Consider the following 20,841-nt stretch of genomic DNA (forward strand, 5'->3'; position numbering starts at 1 on the left):
ATTTTTTTGAAAAGCTGCTGACAGAGATATTTGAATCAAGCGTTTGAGTTGTGATTTTTATTTATGTAGTTTTAGATCAAGGAATATCACCATATGCTTAAAATAAATGATTTACGTTAAACATTTGGTGATATTTCTTGATCTAACAATTATCTCTCTGCTCCTCACTGTATCTTCTCTGCAAACCTCCATGTGACTGACCGCAGTGCTACCCAAAAGAGTGAGCTTTAAAAACGTCTACATGTTCATGAACAAAACGGAAAGAAACTGAACACATGCAGTATCTGTTATGAAACCGATCTCAGATTTAGAATTTGTCATGATTTTTTGGAATTGTATTGTAATTTCCATGACAGGTTCTTTATCACATGATTGCCAATAATTTGTAAATGCCACTCAAGTGGTGTATCACAGATTTAATTGTTTTACCCTACCAGACCCAGACTTTTAATAATATAAAAAGTCCATTATAAAATGAATTATTGCTTCATGTGTAGAACTATGATGATCTAAACAAAACTTAAACCATTTTAATATTTATTGTGTAAAAATTATAAAAAAAAATTCTCCAAATTACACTGTCCCACAGCTGTTCCAATCATTTCCACCATAGTCAGCCATTTTGCCCCTAATGAGGTTTAAAATAAAGTCCGTTTACTTATTTAGTAAATAAAATTTTTGTTAGTAGCCTAGTTGTTCTATCTATCTATCTATCTATCTATCTATCTATCTATCTATCTATCTATCTATCCTTTATTTATTCCTCCTTTTGATCCAGTAATGCTTTAAAAGTCTTTAACAAAAGGGTTTAATCATGACCAGTACATCCAGCCAATAACGTAAAGGAAAGTGTGAGGAAGTGCTTCACCAACAGGAAGTTTAGTTGAAGTGTGTGTGTGTTTGTTTAGTTTCTGGAGCGATGGCGGAGAACATGGATGGAGAGAGCGCTGGACTCGCGGATAACAGGTCAGATAACTACACTACAAGAGCCAGTATGATAACACTAGATGTAGATTCATGCAGAAATCGGTGCTTATCTATATCTTAGCTATATAGCCAGCCTGTGTTGTAGTGTGAGTGGTGGAAAACTCCGCCTGCGCAGTTTAGCACAGCTAGCATTTTTGCTAGCTCCGTAAACGTTCACCGTTTATTTATCTGCTTTAATAGTTCACACTTGAAAAGTTAAGCTAAGCAAAACTGTACGCTTCAGAACAACGTACTGATCAAAAACGCGAATATTTCCTGTTATTAACCAACGGTTAGTTTGCAGCTGACGTGCTAGCTATGCCTGGCTTTGCTTGCTAACTTTAGCCCACCGGCTTGTGTAGTTTTTATGACATTTATTTTCTGTTTTTGTGTTAAATAATTTTTTAATCTAAGTTTAAAATAGTTTAAATTAGCACTGATAGAGAAAATAGATGAGATTTGGGTTTTTTTTTATTTTTTTTATTAAACTAAATAATTATAAACCGTTGTGTCTTAACGTGTCATGAAATCCCCTGTTTTGGCACTGGTTGTTCACACCTCAGATTTGAAAAAGACTCAAGAATTGGGCATGCAAAGCTGTGGAAAAATGGCAGTGTAGAGGATGGGAAGAGGGGTGAAAATAACCAATAAAACACAGACCGACAACAAACTCCCTAGAATCTTATAATTAGGGACTACTACTAACAACTATCATAAACAAATCAAATGCGTTTAATTAAATCATTCTTACAAATCAGCATTAACACTTTGCAGAGATATTCGTCTATATGAAAAATAAGGAGGAACATTTAAAAAATCTAATATTTTCATTTTCAACAAATGACACATCAGTTTAACACTGAAATAATAAAGGCATGGTTACTTTTTTTGGTCCATTTGAATTTTAGCTTACAGTGTCTTCATTGTGTCAGAATAATCATTCATCATGTCATTGCGTTCATGATCAGACATACCGCTGTATCAGTGTCCTTATTTGCATATTTCATTTGAAGAAGACATGATGAAATAAGTGTGCATAAACGGTGCTGGTTCATGTTTGGAGCACTATAGTATAGGGGCAGGAGATATGGCCAAAAATGATCACTATATAATTTTTCATATCAGTCAATATCGATAATTATCACAATAAATGTCAAATCTTTATTTCTTTCCAGTTTAAAGGCAGATTTTTGCTCCTTAGAGAGCCAGACAGTTAGGCTAATTGTGATTTTATCATTAGAACATGATAAACACTTGCCAAACAAGTGAACACTCCACAAATTAGCATTAAATGTTTTGTCTCTCAGAAGTGCACATTTGACAGTAGATTGAGTTGGAATGCAGATGTAAAATATACTTCTTTTCTGCAGTATTGATACACAGTATAGATCACCACTGATCTATATAAGCTAGTTAAACTAGTTTAAATCACAAGGCATTTGATTTGTGGTTTGTATGGGACAACTCTGCACCGAACTCGAACGCTTTTCACTGGATCTCACATTGCTGTTTAGCGGTCGTGATCAGCAAGTAAATGCATTTACTGGAAGTTAGTTATTTTCTTTGTGATTTTGTTTTTGTCAACCATTCTATTGCATCTTAAACTTCTTACTGCGCATATAATACGCTGGCTGTAACGTTTAGTAAAATATAGAGTCTGCTGAATGTGCTTCACGAGATGTCATCATTCTGTACTCGTGTGCTCGAGTTCAAGGCAGTACGGCAGTCCTGAGCAGTCAATCTTATCACCAGCAGCCAAAAGCCAATTTGGTTCACTTCAAGAATGAATACAGTGGCATCTTTATTTCAAGTTTGGTGTTTGGAAAAAGAGCACAACGAGAAAGGGAAATGGTGATCTATATTACTATATTTCTCAGTATAAAGCATAGACTTTATTTGTGCTGTATTTGGGACAAATATAATGTAATTTAATGGAAAACTATGTGAGGTAGCTATACGTTTAGCCAACCTTGACTAAAAATAGATTTTACACTTTTATTTATTTATTTTTAATTATTTAATTTTTTTTATTTTTTTTTTATTGTAGATACACATTTTAAAAAGTCCTGGAGAAGTGTAAGAAATCAACAAATGAATAAAAATATATAATCATAATCTATGACAATTTTTTTTAAAATAAAGTTTCTAAAATCTAAACATTTTAGAAGGTAAAAAATAAGTGAACATATGTGTATAGTGCTAAATATGGTAAAATGTCAATAAAAACAAATTACTATTTGTATTCTTAAAATACATTCATGGAAAAAACAATTTGTAGAAAAATACTATAAAATTAAAAGACGTTTATTCATTGTGCAGCTGGTTAATGGGGCAACAAGGTATGAAAGATACGACAGACCAAGATAGGTTATAACTTTTCAAATCAGTCACTTTTTACATATAAATGTGCAAATTTTTAAATAAAAAATAGTTCTAAGCACTTTATTATCTGTCCTGACAGTGATTATTTTTTATTTCATGAATAAATAGGATAAGTTAATATAACAAACTGGGTTCAAGTACAAATTACCATATTGTTCCGAATATAACACAACCCCGATTATAAGACGACCCCCTCTTTTTCAAGATGTACCTTTTAGAAAAAGTCTTTTTGAAGACCAAATCGTTTATTTTATAAAGAAAATGCTTTTATTTAAAAATAATTTTCATATTGCATAGTTTTCATATTTAAATATTTGTATTGAAACTATGGTAAATACTGGTAAAATGTACCAACGATCACATTTAAAAATAAACACTTTTTGGCATACCATAAAAATAACCTGTAATAACCCATATGGATTTTAAGGCTGTCCATCTCATAGTGAAAACCATGTAGCCTATCAAAATTTCATTAACAGTAGAAGTGAAATCTTATTGTTTTGAAATCTGGGTACCATCTTACATTTTACCAAAAACCATAACGTTTAACCATACCGTTACCATAACTTTGGACTATTTCACAGCAGAATAATTAATATGATGAAGAAATCTAGCTCTCTGTGTCTGTCCAGCATGTTTGTTTACACAGAAAGCCCCAAAAGACAGCATATGAGTACTGAATTCACATCTCTTTCATGATTTATTTGGACCATGGTTTATTTTTAATAAATCGGAATATCAAGCACATCCCTTTCTATATTTTACATTACAGACATTAATGTAATGTATATTAAAATACCATGCCATTAGCATCTGACCAGGGACGGATCTAGGAAATTACTGGATGCTAGATACTAGACAACAATTTTGTTGTTCAGCTTTTTTAGTGTACTAAGTGGTGGTTTTGCATACCAATAATATTGTTAATTATTGTCATTTATTTCTCCTCAGTATGGTGTTACGTTTTCGTAGCCCTGCTCCACCACCTAGTGCAGTGTTACGAGGACCTCCTCCGTTACTACGACCCCCACCTCCGCCCTTTGGCATGATGAGAGGACCCCCACCACCCCCTAGACCCCCTTTCGGTAGACCACCATTTGACACCAGTATGCCACCCATACCCCCACCCGGAGCTTTGCCCCCACCCATTGGACCCCCACACCTGCAGGTAGGAATGACTGCAAAAGTACAATAGTGTGTGCATATGTGCACTTAATGTTACTTTCAATCTCTGAAAGTCTCCGATCTCTCTCAGTCTCTAATAGTTTAAGTTTGTCTTTTTCACAGAGGCCACCGTTCATGCCCCCACCCATGGGAAACATGCCGCCGCCTCCCGGTATGATCTTTCCACCTGGAATGCCTCCATCACCAGGAGCGACTTCAAGTTTGACTAGTGATGAGATCTGGGTAGAGAACACCACGCCAGAAGGAAAGGTAGATACAGAGAACCGATAGCTGTATTTTCATTGCATTTGTAATTTTTAAATATAATATTTAAATATAATAATTTACATAATTATATAATTTAAAAAAAATAAAATGTAATATTTTATTTAATATTGGGTAGAAAAACCAAAAGAGTATGAATCATATTAATTGGCTTATTTAGTTGAGCAAATAGACTTTTTCATGCTTAATAATGCCTGTTAAAATGTATTGTACAAGCTTCTATTACTGTTCTGTTCTTGTATTCCATCTACAGCGCACATTTAGAGCCGCTCCAGTGCAGTGGCACAGTAGTCACATGACATTTTCCTGTGATAATGTAGGGAACCACTTGTTATACATACTGTAACAGTTCATGTTTTTACTTGGGCTGCAATTTAGTTTTTAATCCAACAGATTGGTGTCTGCTGAGTAAGCGGTCAAAAGTCTCTCTCTCTCTCTCTCTCTCTCTCTCTCTCTCTCTCTCTCTCTCTCTCTCTCTCTCTCTCTCTCTCTCCCCCCCCCCCCCCCCCATCAAGTAACATCAATATGTGGATCATTTTACTTTCTTTGCTATTGAAAAGACTGATTGAACTACAGACGTTCCACAATATCTTAGGAAAAAAGGCATGTGTGCTCGACACGCTCGAGTGTCTATGCCGCTGCGCGCTCAATCAACTTAACGCCCAATCAACTTAGCGCACAGCAGCTATACAGGCATAAGATAGATTGAGATTTTTGTTTTATTCTTAAGAAAACGTTAATTATAATTTATTTAATTGTGTGTGTATATATACATATATATATATATATATATATTATAAAAATAAAAATATTAGGGCTGCACAATTAATCAAATTTCTAAACGCGATTACAGATGCCACGATTTTGTAATCGTTCAAAGGCGCGATTACAAGGAAAAATATCTACTTACATTATTCTGCGTGTTTAAGAGGTGTGTTATGAGCATGTCACGTGAGAGGCGAGTCACGACTACTTCAGAATGTAAAAGGTCTAACCCAGCACAAAAGGAGCAACCAGTGCACTGATATGTCGAACGCACGCGAAACACCAGCACCCGCCATTTTTAAAAGGCTGCGTACACAGCCTATATGTTTACTCCAAGAACTAACTCTACAAACATGGTAAACAGTGATAGATGGACCTCTGAACTGTATGCTAAGGAGAAAATCCAGGGCGACTTTGAGCAGACCAAGTGAAACATGATTATGTATTTCTGCTCAGCTAGTAACATTGGGCATCAACCACACGGACATGGCAAAAGCTAATACTGTTTCATATTCTGTCTACTTTCTTTGCATAACAGTTCTATCTAATAACGTATTAGACAGGACTGTTAAACAGATCGCAAACTAATGAAGACGGAGAATGCGAGCACTGTGTGCTCAGGATCTGTCTGAACTGTTCTCAGCGCTGTCAAAATAAAAGTAACAACAACAAGCGCAGTTTACGTCACTTCAGGCCTAGGGGAACATTATGATTTTTGTCATAATCATGCAACCCATATATATATATATATATATAAACATTTAGAAACATTTAGAAACATTTTTACACACATAAATATATAATTGTATTCAGAACAGGAATGAAAGTATAAAACAAACAGAAATTGTCATTACAAACATTTATTATAAATACCAAGCCAAACTATAAAAAAAAAAAACCCTGTCATTCGGCACAAATCCAAACACGTGCGCTTTGTGCATGTTTTGCTTGCTTGACTTTAGTTATATAAGTTGCAGCACATCTCCGATGATATAAAAAAAAAAAAGCAACTTATATTCCAGGAAAAATATGGTATATTAACTGTTTTTTCAACCTTATAGCAAGTGCTATAAATGCTAGTCAACCATCCTAGCGCAGTAGCGTCCTAGGACTTTTAAAACCTTTCTGCTATGCTCTTCCAGGTATATTACTATAATGCCCGGACACGGGAGTCTGCCTGGACCAAACCAGAGGGAGTAAAGATCATCCAGCAGTCAGAGCTCAATCCTCTAATGGCAGCTCAGTCTGGAGGAGCTGCAGCTGCTCCTAACAGCGCTGCCTCTACTGCAGCTAGCAGTGCTGCTACGATTGTGACCGACACGGTTTCCACCCAGAGCCTGTCCCCCTCCCACACCCTCAGCTCCAGCCCCGACCCCAGCACCAGTTCGGCCCCCACTGCCTCCCAAACCTCCACCAGTGAGTATTGCACACAGAAAATGTGGTATGGATCATGTAGCGGACTGTTGTTCCCAACTGGGGGTTTGTGAGGGAGCTGCAGGGGGTTTTAATTAGTTGTTCAAAACCTGTATAAATTTAGTTTTTCTGCTGAACACAAAGAAAGATAATAACCAAACAGATCTGGGGTACAATTCACTTCCATAGTAACTGGAAAAAAAAAGTTTGGGATCCCCTGATTTAAAGATTGGTAGTACTCATGGCCAATATGATCCATCTATAATGTTTTGTCTTGATATCTTCAATCACGTATCCATTCTATTCCTTTGCTTTGTTCTTCTTGTAGCATCTGTTGTTTCTGAGATGCCTCCAGTGGCCTCGACCCCTCCTGCTAGTGTAGGCGTGACCCCTGTTGCTGTGGTCAGTGTTCCTACAGTAACCGCTACAGTCACTGCAGTGCAGACGATGCCGCTGTTGCATCAGAGTCTCCCTCCTGGCCTGCCTGTGGGCCAGCCGGCTGCTGCGATCCCAGCATTCCCCCCGGTCATGGTACCACCATTCAGAGTGCCTCTCCCTGGCATGCACATACCACTGCCTGGTACGTAGAAATGAATTTCATCTTGAAAGTAAGTCAAGTTGCCTAGTTTGTTTAGCCAAACAAACAAGTGTGTATAGTGTTGTATTTGGTGCTTATTGGTATTTAAATTAGTGTAGACTGGAATAGCAACTAAACTCTACTAGTGGACTTGAATATCTCCGTAACCAGTAGATGGCACCGCCTTCTTATGTAGTGATGTGGACAGGCTGCATACACTTGCACACAACAAATATCAGGACATTTTAAAATTGTAATTTCTAAGCATGGAAAAGTCATGGAGATTTCTACAGTAAATTAAATGTTCTGCTTTAAAATATAATGGTCAACAGTTTTCAGTGGCCAATCCAGAGATATATATATATATATATATATATATATATATATAGTATATGTGTATGTATATGTATATGTGTGTGTGTGTGTTAATTAATGATATAATTTTACTATTATAAAATAATATATTAAAATATTAGCATGTTGCCTTCAGATATTTTTAAATGAAGGAAATATTGCTTTGAAAAGTTGGTAATAAAAGAAACGCTACAAAAAAACACATCATTTTATAATTCCAAGGATTCTTATCCAGTGTACACATGGAAATCCACCCCAGAAATCTCATATAAAAATATCTATCCATTAATCATGAATCACTGGAAATTCAAAAGATATGGGAACCCTGTAATATTTTCTTGAAATTTGACTGTTTGATCTGCTGAATGCAAATATTTTTTTTTTTTTTTTTTTTTTTAAGGTGTACTGCCAGGGATGGCCCCTCCTCTTGTACCCATGATGCATCCCCAGCTAGCTCTCAATGCAGCTCCTGCACCTCTGGTGGGGGCTCTTCCACTTCGTGAATGGTCTGAGTACAAGACGGCTGATGGGAAGATCTACTATTACAACAATCGCACTCTTGAGTCCACCTGGGAAAAACCTGCTGAGCTAAAAGAGAGAGGTAAGCGAGATCTCAGGTCTGTTTTTTTGTTACTTTTTTTGGTGAGCTGTACTTACACTTGACCATAAACATTTGTCAATTCAGTGTGTCAGGTTTAGCACAGTGAGTCAACGTTATTTTCAGAAACATTACTTTATTTGTCTGAGCAGATAAGGACAGCGACAAGGCTAAACATGGCCATAACCATGATGATTCAGATTTAAAGGATATAGACATGGAAGCCAAAGCTGACTTTGGCAGTTCTAAAGAGGTAAGTGTGAAGTTTGCGAGTGATTTAGACTTGTTTAAAGCAAGTTTTGAGGATTTAGGAAAGATTATTGATAATGTTTTGATGTTGTAGTTGCCCAGGGAAGAAGAGATGACAGAAGAGGAAAAAGCAGCACAGAAGGCCAAACCTGTAGCCACAAACCCAATTCCCGGTACTCCCTGGTGAGCCTTTTCTTCTCTTCTGTCTCTTCAGTGATTAAAAATGGTACTTCAAAGGATTAGTTCACTTCAGAATTAAAATTTCTTGATAGTTTACTCACCCCCATGTCATCCAAGATGTTTGTCTGTCTTTCTTCAGTCGAAAAGAAATTAAGGTTTTTGAGGAAAACATTCCAGGATTTTTCTCCATACAGTGGACTTTAACCACAAATGCTCTTCTTGCACTAGCTCTGCGATGCGCCACACATTACGTAACCTGTTGGAAACGACATGTGACGTAGGTGGAAGTACCACGGTAGAGCGGAAAACTCGGTCTCATTTTCTCCTCCAACTTCAAAATCTTTTTTTTTTTTTTTTTTTTTTTGACTTTTGTAAAGGCTGTTTGACTTATGCCCGTTTCACACTGCAAGCGTAAGCAGCACGTATTTTTTTCGGCGTGCATGTTAATCAATGAGTGCATTCACACCGGCAGCAGGAGCAGCGCGTAAGCGTCAAGCAGGAGTGTCGGGCGAGCAGCAGTGAAGCGGGGGTTTCGGCGCCGAGTCTATTTTTTCTGCACTGCTGACGCTCAATTAAAGTGAAAGCACACTTTTGATGGACAAAATAAATATAATTTCACACAAAAAGTGTTCAAAATGCACAGAATTAGCGTGTCTAATGTGTTTTAACAAGAATTTGAGTATGACAGAAAATAAAATTTAAGAATCAAAAATATTTATAGAAGATTTACCCATTTTAACTTGTTTTTAATTATTCAGTTTGGGTTAAAGTATGGTGTATTATAAAAAAAAAACTAAAGTAAACTAGCCATAAAATATGATATATAAACATTATTTTAGTTATTACACAGAGAGATATATAGGCTGCAGCATACCCAAATCAAACCGAGTTTGCTGGCTTTTTTTCGCCGAGTTTGCTGTCTTGTAAACGTGCACGCAGCAGATGATGTAAAACACAAAGCTTATCTCATTCATGTGCAGCAATGGATGACATGAGGCTTTTATTTATTTATTTTTATTTATTTATTTATGTTATATGTGAATGTTGTACACCTCCCCATGTTAACAAACTTTCAAGACTATCAAGTTCATAAATTACCTACTTATAAAAACAAATTTATAGTTGTCTTTGCAAAGAAATGCTCACTTTATATGTAGCTTGGAGCCGCTGCTGTGACGTTGTACAAACGCTTCCAGTGTGAATACTCGCGCGTCTCTGCAGCTGCAGTGACGATGTAGTTACGCTCACGCGCCGCTTAAGCTTGCAGTATGAAACGGGCGTAAGTCTTTGCACGTTCGCTTTGTAGACACTTGCTCTGTTCTTCCACCTACGTCACGCGTGACCTTTCCAACGTGATTACTTAATGCGTGGCACATTGCAGAACAGTGCAAGACAAGCATTTGTGGCCCTTATTCCTCGGCTGGGGTCGTGTAGAGCCCTTTGAAGCTGCACTGAAACTGCAATTTGGACCTTCAACCAGTTTGTAGCCGTTGAAGTCCACTATATGGAAAAAAAATCCTGGAATGTTTTCTTCAACCTTTTTTTTTTTTTTTTTTCGACTTAAGAAAGAAAGACATCTTGGATGACATGGGAGTGAGTAAATTATCAGGAAATTTTAATTCTGAAGTAAACTAATCCTTTAAAGACTTCAATGTAAAGTTACAGTAAAAACGATACATATTTGTGTTTTTTAGGTGTGTGGTCTGGACTGGAGATGAGCGTGTGTTTTACTACAACCCCACCACACGACTGTCTATGTGGGACCGACCTGAGGAGCTGGTGGGCCGAGCTGATGTGGACAAATACATTCAAGAGCCCCCCCACAAAAGGGGCCTAGATGACAACAAGAAAATAGGTAAAACCCTCTGTGAAACTGTGATTTGCACTGCATAAATTTTCAGCTTGCTTGTAAACTTTAAATCTTGGTCCAGGGTACAGTAACACGGCAAAAAATGACACATTCTTTTATTCTCACTGCAGGCTTCAACAAAGAGGAGATTGAAACAGCCATAGAAGACACACTGGACGATGAGCCTTCTAAGGCTAAGAAGAGGAAGTAAGTACCATCAGCTCTCGGCAGGAACCATAAGGGGCCGAACACTCATCCCTGCAGAACACCTAAATGTTGTATTATACAGAAGAAACTAGAAGCATCACGAAAACTTGATTTCTAATCATATGAAGAGAAAAAGAAATGGGGCTCCTTCCGTTTAAGCCCTGAGCAAAAACATGTTGAATGGACTATTTTATATCACAGTTAAACACATTTTCGGCGTTTCTTTTTTTTTATTTTTTCTTTCCTTTTTTTTGTGCAACCAATGCTGACTTGTCTTAGCAGTGGTAAACTTTAGTTTGGGTCTGTGAAAAGTGGTGACTCCATAACATTTACCAAATCAAATCAGTCACTGTTTCCCATCAGTGCCCTTCACGCCTGCCTCCCCCTGACCCCAAACAGTGGTCCTGTTGCACTGGGGACTATTTTTCAGGGAACGCTTCTAAGCTCTGGCGATGCCAACGTGGGCCTCCAAGGTAACCCACCTTGTTTGACCTCTCTCTAGCCTCCATTAGGCAAACCCCAGTGAACCAATCAACTTCAGCCCTTCAGTGATGTGTATTCATGTAATAAAGGTTGTGGGATTTGTTTTCAAGAAGCAAAAGCAAAAATACCAATATATTTGTACTTGACAATGTATTCTACCTTTCAAAATGCAAAATAACTCGATGCGAGGATTGCAAGGGTAATGCAGTTCTTAGACTTTGAACACCTTCTCAAATTCAAATAAAATAGTTTAGTAGGGCTATCGAAGTTAACCTGTTAACACATTCTGTTAATTAAACATGGTTTAATATACACTTAGTTTGTTTCAGCATTAACCTTTATTAAATTTGACGAGTCACAACAGTTTAATTCTGTTTTGAGCAATTTCTAGAAGTATATTGTTTTCTTTCCTTAAAGGGAACCAAATGCAATGTGTTAACTACAAAAAGTTTAGATGAGATTTAAATATTTTAATAGATTTCAGTTCAATAGAAACGTCAATTCTCGCAACAATTTAAGAGGAAGATCTTCCTTTTTTTTTTTTTTTTACAATCATACAAGCAAAAAAAAGTGTAATGAAATTCTGAAATGTTCTTCCTTACACTCTTACCTCTTCTCTCTGACAGGAAGGACGATGTGAAGGAGGCTGACGCAGAGAAAGACGCGGCCATGGAGGCCGAACTGAAGGCCGCTCGTGATCGGGCCCTGGTGCCCCTGGAGGCCCGCATGAACCAGTTCAGGGACATGCTGCTGGAGAGAGGGGTAAAACACTTCAATCCAACGCAATACTCTAACCAGCTCTGTAATGTTAGACACATAAATCTGAATGGAAGCCCATCAAGGTACAATCTTAAGTTCATTCTTGTTACTATTATTCTTTAATATTATGTAATATAGAGTCTTAAATTCCTCTCTGCTCATTCTGTCACTCCAGTTTTCTTACCTGTTATTTCTGAATTGCTCTGAGGTCGTGTTAGATGATTTGTGTTTGATTATAGGGATGGGCAGTATGACCAAAATCGTATATCACTGTGATTATATCGTGATAACTATACATCATAAGAGTTATTCTGGAAATTCAATGAAAGAATGGTTTACATATTTAAAGGGTTCACCCAAAAATGAAAATTCTGTCATTAATTACTCACCCTCATGTCGTTCTACACCTGTAAGACCTTCGTTAATCTTCAGAACACAAATTAAGATATTTTGATAAAATCCGATGGCTCAGTGAGGCCTGCATTGCCAGCAAGACAATTAACACTTTCAATGCCCAGAAAGCTACTAAAGATGTATTTAAAACAGTTTATGTGACTACAGTGGTTCAACCTTAATGTCATGAAGCGACAAGAATACTTTTTGTGTGCCAAAAAAGCTTTACGAATCTCTTGTTTCGAATCAGTTTTTCGGAGCACATATCAAACTGCCAAAGTCACGTGATTTCGGTAAATGAGGCTTCATTATGTCAAAAGTGACGAAATTTCAATGGTTCACCACTGGGGGGCGTGACTTTGGCAGTTTAATACACGCTCCAAACCACTGATTCAAAACAAAAGATTCGAGAAGCTTCATGAGTGCAGTGTTTTGAAATCGCCCATCACTAGATATTGTTGAATAAAGTCGTTACTTTGTGTTTTTTTTGGCGCACAAAAAGTATTCTTGTCGCTTCATAACATTTAAGGTTGAACTACTGTAGTCACATGAACTGTTTTAAATATGTCTTTAGTAGCTTTCTGGGCATCTGAAGTTGTTAATTATCTTGCTGTCAATGCAGGCCTCACTGAGCCATCGGATTTTATTAAAAAGAACTTAATTTGTGTTCCGAAGATGAACGAAGGTTTTACGGGTGTGGAACAACATGAGGGTGAGTAATTAATGACAGAATTTTCATTTTTGGGTGGACCAACCCTTTAACAACCATTGCCAAGTCTGATTCGGTCCATATATGCTCATTCACGGTTTCCTAAATTTGTCCAGTAATTTAGTCCAGCTGATGTAGTAAAGGAAAATGAGTGAATCTACACAATGGAAAGGCTGACGCTTTTGCATAGTTTTTGCTTTGTCAATGGAGGAGAGCCTTCAGAATGCTTATTAAACTACTTTGTACAGGGAGAATGTACAGGGATATTTCACACATAAAAATGGTGACTTGGGTAATGTTTCAGATGGAAAAAAATCAGATGATTTCTTATTGATTCTTTAGAAGTGTAGGTATAGCAATATGGCAATGCTATACTTTAAAAATGCTACAAGTTAATATTAAAAAAACATCTGACAAATTATCTTAGAGCTTAATGCATTAAGCAAAATTATTATTCATAATAAATGGATTTGATTGGATTTGAAAACAGATTCAGAACAGTAACACTTTCCAAATATGATTGACTGAGGCATAACTTAACTGTTGAAAAATTATGCACATCTACGAGCGAACATCAGTTGAAATTATATCAAATGCGCTAAACTGCTTGACATTCCTAAACAACTAATAGTTGCAGTGTCAAATTTAAGTTGCTCCCATTATAACCAAACAAAGTCGTATACACCGATCAGGCATAACATTATGAGCACTGACAGGTGAAGTGAATAACACTGATTATCTCTTCATCACAGCACCTGTTAGTGGGTGGGATATATTAGGCAGCAAGTGAACATTTTGTCCTCAAAGTTGATGTGTTGGAAGCAGGAAAAATGGGCAAGCGTAAGGATTTGAGCAAGTTTGATAAGGACCAAATTGTGATGGCTAGAAGACTGGGTCAGAGCATCTCCAAAACTGCAGCTCTTGTGGGGTGTTCCCGGTCTGCAGTGGTCAGTATCTATCCAAAGTGGTCCAAGGAAGGAACAGTGGTGAACCGGAGACAGGGTCATGGGCGGCCAAGACTCATTAATGCATGTGGGGAGTGAAGGCTGGCCCGTGTGATCCGATCCAACAGACGAGCTACTGTAGCTCAAATTTCTCAAGAAGTTAATGCTGGTTCTGATAGAAAGATGTCAGAATACACAGTGCATCAGTTTGTTGCATATGGGGCTGCATAGCTGCAGACCAGTCAGGGCGCCCATGCTGACCCCTGTCAACCATCGAAAGCGCCAACAGTGGGCACGTGAGCATCAGAACTGGACCACGGAGCAATGGAAGAAGGTGGCCTGGTCTGATGAATCACATTTTCTTTTACATCACATGGATGGCCGGGTTCGTCGCTATGGGAAGAAGGCAAGCCAGCAGAGGCAGTGTGATGCTTTGGGCAATGTTCTGCTGGGAAACTTTGGGTCCTGCCTGGATGTTACTTTGACACGTACCACCTACCTAAGCATTGTTGTAGACCATGTACACCCTTCCATGGAAACAGTACTTCCTGGTGACTGTGGCCTCTTTCAGCAGGATAATGCACCCTGCCACAAAGCAAAAATGGTTCTGGTCTGAGGAGCACAACAACAAGTTTGAGGTGTTGACTTGGCCTCCAAATTCCCCAGATCTCAATCCAATCGAGCATCTGTGGGATGTGCTGAACAAACGAGTCTGATCCATGGAGGCCCCACTTCGCAACTTACAGGACTTAAAGGATCTGCTGCTAACATCTTGGTGCCAGATACCACAGCACACCTTCAGGGGTCTAGTGGAGTCCATGCCTCGACGGGTCAGGGCTGTCAGGGCAGCAAAAGGGGGACCAACACAATATTAGGAAGGTGGTCATAATGTTATACTAGATATAGTCTGGTCTTAAATCATATTGGCAACAAGATAAACTCTACAACAATATTACAGTACTATTAGTACTGAAGTCCTCCAGATTTGTTTTCAATAGAGTCGATTAGTGAGACTCAAGATGACACCAGTTGAGTTTGAATCAAACAAGATTTGAAATAAGTGCCAGAATCAAATACGTGGATGAGCTGTGTTATACAACATTGCTAATAATGACAAATCAAGTGTAATAAGTGGTCATACCGCCCAGTCCTACCTTGACAGTAGTGTTCGTGCCCTCTCTTGTCACTTTTATCTGTCAGATTAATTAAAAAAAACTTTGGTCCTACATTGTTCCTTGAAATGCCAATGAATTACTATTACGGTTACCACAGGAGAATATGTTGCATAATGGATAACTTTGTACTTTGTGTTGATAGATTTTATTTAATCACAAAAGAATATATTTGGAAGCTATTCATTTTATATAACAAATGTTAAAAAGAGGTGCTCTACCAACAGAAGAGGAGGTGCAACCAAAAAAATCAAATGCAAATGAACTGAAAAAAAGTGCAACACTCCCTTTTACAGCGCTCTAACTTTATTAATTAAAAAATGACGTTTCGGCCGTTCAAGGCCTTCATCAGATAACAAGAGTAACAATCTCACACAAAGCTTGATGCACTCTGATAATCAACAACAGGTGTGCAGCTCCACTAATTGTAATCTTGTTATCTGATGAAGGCCTTGAATGGCCGAAACGTCAAATTTTTTTAAATTAATAAAGTTATAGCGCTGTAAGAGTGAGTGTTGCACCTTTTTTCAGTTCAGAAGCTATTCATTTTAACATCCATCATGTCAGTGTTTTGCAGTAGTGTAATTGTAGGTGATTGTAATGTGATGTAATTGTGTATCATTGTAATTTTGTATGTTAAAGGAATGTTGTGAGTTCAACACAAGTGAAGTTTGTATGTATGTCACATATGCTGATTAACTTGAATGAAGTGTTGTTTTTAAATTTTTGGATGATCTGTGCGTTGGTAAGCCATCTTTTTGCCCTCTTCATACCTGCAGGTTTCGGCTTTTTCCACTTGGGACAAAGAGCTGCACAAGATTGTGTTTGACCCTCGATATTTGCTGCTCAACCCCAAAGAGAGGAAACAGGTGAGAGTGATTTGGTGTTTGCTGGTTTGCTGAATGAGCAGAAGTGGACAGCTTTGTGAATTTGTGTCCATTCACTGTGCAGGTGTTTGATCAGTATGTGAAGACTCGTGCTGAAGAAGAGAGGAAGGAGAAGAAGAATAAACTCATGCAGGCTAAAGATGACTTCCGAAAGATGATGGAAGATGCCAGATTTCACATTAGGTCTGTTTTAATTAGGCCTTCTCTACATTTTGAGTGTTCAGCACCAAGTAAAGGTCTGGTTTAACCTGCTGAAATGTATCTTAATACTGGCTGTCAGTAACAATTATTTTGGTAATCAAGTAATTGGTCGATTATTTTGACGATTAATCGAGTAATAGTAATTTTTGTGGTTATGATAATAGTATTAAAATAAATATAACAATGAGGCAATAATATTTGGTTCCAATAAAGTATCAAAAGCAAGTCATCAAATGGTGGTATAGAACAACACTGTTAAAATACATAATATACATAATGTAAACAATCATCTTATGTACATTATGTATTATAACAAATGCCTGCAGAGGGCGCCAGTGGCCTGGTGTTACACTTTACAGTAGATCAAATCCTTGTTTAATATTGGCCAAACGTCATTTAATTCAAATGTCCACTTAAACTTCAATATTTGGCCTACAATGTTACAGCTACTGTAATGAATTTCTTGAACAAAAATGTGGACATTAAAACATGCCAACTCAGAGCGAGGTTTTAAACTTTTATTTTGAAATCGCGATGAACAGTTCACATATTTAGAAAGATATTGATGTATTCTCGTGTGTTGGTATAGGTCTATAAATGCTTTACGTTACAAATCTGATGAAATGGCGCGTATTGTGTTCCCAGATTAATGTTATAAGCACCCCAAACTCACAGCATATGCAGAGATGGAGTTTGAGACGCTCCACGCTTGTAAATGATAAACAGTTCATGTGGAGCAGCATTTACTGTGAACGGAGCTGCTCTGAGATGCATGTAACCTACACACATGTAAATAATTAAAGTGTATATATATATATTAAACCCATAGGGCATATGTTTATTAAATTGAATCGCAGCCTTTGTGAATTCACAGTAGCACCCATGCTATAGTATGGTTTTTTTAATTGGTTTAAATACATCGTGCAGCATTAAACAGCCTAATAATGCGCTTCATGGATTCTCATTTGTAGAATGTGCCACTTCCGGTATTTTGTCGGTTACTCAACATTGGTAAAATGCAACCTATTATTATTATTATTTTTTTAAATAGAGTACTCGAATTTAATCAAGGGATTGTGACAGCCCTAGATTAGATTGACTGACTAAAATGTATTAAATGGCCACATATGTTAATTTCCCTTTCACCTTTTAGGACCACATTCAGCGAGTTTGCAGCAAAACACTCCAAGGATCCTCGTTTCAAGGCCATTGAGAAGATGAAGGACAGAGAAACCATGTTCACAGAGTTCATGATAGCCTTGAGAAAGAAGGACAAAGAAGACTCCAAAAACAAAGTAGAAAAGGTCTGTCAGCGGCCTCCCACAACCACCCTGAAATGACCAGGATGTCAAAAGTGAATTTAACTATGTTCTGTTAAGCTGTGACAACTGAAGTCAGATTCTGTTTCTGCAGGTGAAACAGGATTTCTTTGATTTGCTGTCAGACCACCATGTGGACGTCTCTCAGCGCTGGAGCAAAGTGAAGGACAAGCTGGAGACGGACCAGCGCTACAAAGCTGTGGAGAGCTCAGCTGCTAGAGAAGAACTGTACAAACAGTATGTGGAGAAGCAGGCGAAGGTTAGAAGGACTTATTGTGTATGATTCATCAGGACAGGGCAGAAACCATTTTTACATGACATAACCAAGGCAACTTGGAAGTGGAAAAATATTAACCAATAATATCATAGCACAGGGGTTTACAACTCTGACCTGCAGAGGGTTGTCAAAAAACTGAAATTTTAAAACTGTGACGATACCAGCATTTCCCCCTAGCATTTTGAGCGCTGTTGAGCGGATTCATAAACACCTCTGATTGGCCATTGTGTGTTCACGCTCTCAAAAGATATGTCTGTGATACATCTCTAATATGGATGCCTAATATATCCGCTGATAGATGCCTGCTTTGAAACGCTTTCAAACGTATCTGTAAGCGCTTGGTGAAGAGTCAACAATGTCTATTTACAACATGTTTTTGAAGCGTTGATCATTGTAGCCAATCACAGACATATCTGATGAGCACATGAACTCAGTGGCCAATCAGAGGTGTTTAAGAATCCGCTCAACAGTGCTCAAAATGCTAGGGGGAAATGCTGGTATTGTCACATTTATAAAATTTCAGACCCAAAGTCGGTACTTATGACAAACCTGTTTATCTCCAACCTTGATCAAACTCACCTGCCTGTAACTTTGTAGTAATCCTGAAGATCTTGATCAGCTTGTTCATGTGTCTTTGATTAAGGTTAGAGCAAAAGTGGACCTTGAGTGCCAGAGTTGAGAACCAACCTGTCATAGCATAATGCGTTTCCATCATGCCCTACATACTGCTGAAAATTGTGATACTGAGTGTCTTTGTGTTGTGTAGAACGTGGATGTGGAGAAGGAGAAGGAGCTGGAACGGCAGGCTCGCATCGAGGCCAGTCTGAGGGAGAGAGAGAGGGAAGTGCAGAGAGCTCGATCTGAACAGACCAAAGAGATCGACAGAGAGAGAGAGCAGCATAAACGAGAGGAGGCCGTCCAGCACTTCAAAGCTCTCATGTCAGATATGGTCAGTGCTGGCTCACTCTTAAGAATTATATTTGTAATTGTACATTGTATTAATTTTTTTTTTTTTCCGTCCCTTGTGTGTTCACCATATAGGTGAGGTCAACGGATGCTTCCTGGTCTGAAACGAGGCGCAACCTGCGTAAAGACCACCGGTGGGAGTCATCATCTCTGCTGGAGCGACATGAGAAGGAGAAACTGTTTGAAGAACACGTGGAGGCTCTTACCAAGAGAAAGAAAGAACATTTCAGGCAGCTGTTGGATGAGACCTCTATGGTGAGACAAGGGTCGTGATGATGATGATGATAATGATAATAATATAAAGTACTAGAGTAATGTTCACTACATGTACATCTACCAAAATTATTTGGATAAAAGGGTCTGTTAAAATTAATAAATGTAAGTAAATGTTTTAATTTTTAAAACAACCTTTTCATTTTCCAACAAAAAATTTGTCAGCCGATTTTGTTAGTTTGTATCTGTCCAAAAAATGACGATGGATGTTATGATATCCTGTTTAATGAATATCAAATTTGAGTTGTTAAATATCAAATGGATTATTAGAGTCTTAAATATGTACCTGTGGGTTGTTCATGCTGCTTATGTAACTATTTAATTATAGATCACCTTAACCACCACATGGAAAGAGGTGAAGAAGATCATCAAAGATGACCCACGCTGCATCAAGTTCTCCAGCAGTGATAGAGTGAGTTGAATTGTTTGGGTGTCACATTGATATTTTTTTGCCTTGGCATTACCTTTTTGAAACTTTCTTCTTTCTCTCACCTTCTAGAAGAAACAACGGGAATTTGAAGATTACATAAAGGACAAATACATCACAGCCAAAGCTGACTTCCGAACTCTCCTGAAAGAAACCAAATTCATCACGTATAGGTATACACATTACTTTTATTTTAAAAAATGTGTTCGTTCAACAAAAATTCATATTCTGTCATCATTTACTCATTCTCATGTCTGTATGACAAGAAAACAGTATTACATTTTTGGGACAACATGAGAGTGAATAAATGATGACAGAATATTTTTATTTGTTAAAAGTTTAAATGTAACTAGCCCCATTAGTAACATTAATCATCTAGATTTTTAACTTTTCACTTCTCGTATTCTCTGCAGATCACGGAAGCTGATCCAGGAGTCAGACCAGCACCTGAAGGATATTGAGAAAGTCCTTCAGAATGATAAACGTTACCTAGTCTTAGACTGCGTCCCAGAAGAGCGCCGCAAACTCATCATGTTCTATATCGAGGACCTGGACCGCCGGGGACCCCCACCACCCCCAACTGCCTCTGAACCCAGCCGCCGCTCCACGAAGTGAAGCCGTAGTGGACTTCAAAGGACTGCGCATGAGCCAGCCTTGCTCTCATCACAGCACAGTGTTAAAGACATCATGTATTTTTGAAATGTTGGTGTTATCTTCTCAAACTGTGCAAGCTGACGCCCTGTACGGCCACTAGTTGTAGGCTAGCACAAGGCAAATTGTCAATCAACGAACTTGATTCGTCAGGCAGGGAATGCATTTGTACGTCACACTGCAGCCTCTTTTGAGCATCAATTGTAGCAGGCTAATATGACCGGTCAGTGCAGACCGTGTGTGGAATAAGTCATGTACCCTTGAGTACATGTGTATGTGAAAAGTTTCTTAGAGGTTTGATTTGGGCTTGTTGCTATATTTCTGTGTTGACTGGAAATAAATGCAACCTTTTTTTGTTTTTTTTAGCAGTTGTTCTCATCTTGTCATTTTC

General features: G+C 38.0%; 1 protein-coding gene across 1 annotated transcript; it reads left to right on the top strand.

Annotated features, from left to right (window-relative positions):
• The first annotated feature begins 807 nt into the window (after positions 1-807).
• tcerg1b (transcription elongation regulator 1b (CA150)) lies at positions 808-20,815 on the top strand. Its single transcript, XM_051877367.1, has 20 exons — positions 808-966; positions 4,300-4,516; positions 4,636-4,782; positions 6,705-6,978; positions 7,304-7,555; positions 8,307-8,507; positions 8,657-8,757; positions 8,848-8,936; positions 10,628-10,788; positions 10,914-10,989; positions 12,099-12,234; positions 16,229-16,318; positions 16,401-16,519; positions 17,691-17,841; positions 17,951-18,115; positions 18,900-19,082; positions 19,175-19,354; positions 19,701-19,784; positions 19,872-19,972; positions 20,213-20,815. The coding sequence occupies exons 1-20, from the start codon at positions 920-922 to the stop codon at positions 20,412-20,414; spliced, it is 2,976 nt and encodes a 991-aa protein (XP_051733327.1). The 5' UTR covers positions 808-919; the 3' UTR covers positions 20,415-20,815.
• The last annotated feature ends 26 nt before the right edge of the window (positions 20,816-20,841 follow it).

This window comes from Ctenopharyngodon idella, chromosome 21, assembly GCF_019924925.1.
Source record: "Ctenopharyngodon idella isolate HZGC_01 chromosome 21, HZGC01, whole genome shotgun sequence".
In the NCBI taxonomy this organism is placed as follows: Eukaryota; Metazoa; Chordata; class Actinopteri; order Cypriniformes; family Xenocyprididae; genus Ctenopharyngodon; species Ctenopharyngodon idella.

Coding starts and splice junctions, on each gene's coding strand:
- tcerg1b (XM_051877367.1), top strand. CDS start 920: ATGGCGGAGAACATGGATGGAGAGAGCGCTGGACTCGCGGATAACAG. Junction 8,937..10,627: donor CCAATTCCCGGTACTCCCTG/GTGAGCCTTTTC, acceptor TGTGTTTTTTAG/GTGTGTGGTCTGGACTGGAG. Junction 19,973..20,212: donor ACCAAATTCATCACGTATAG/GTATACACATTA, acceptor TATTCTCTGCAG/ATCACGGAAGCTGATCCAGG.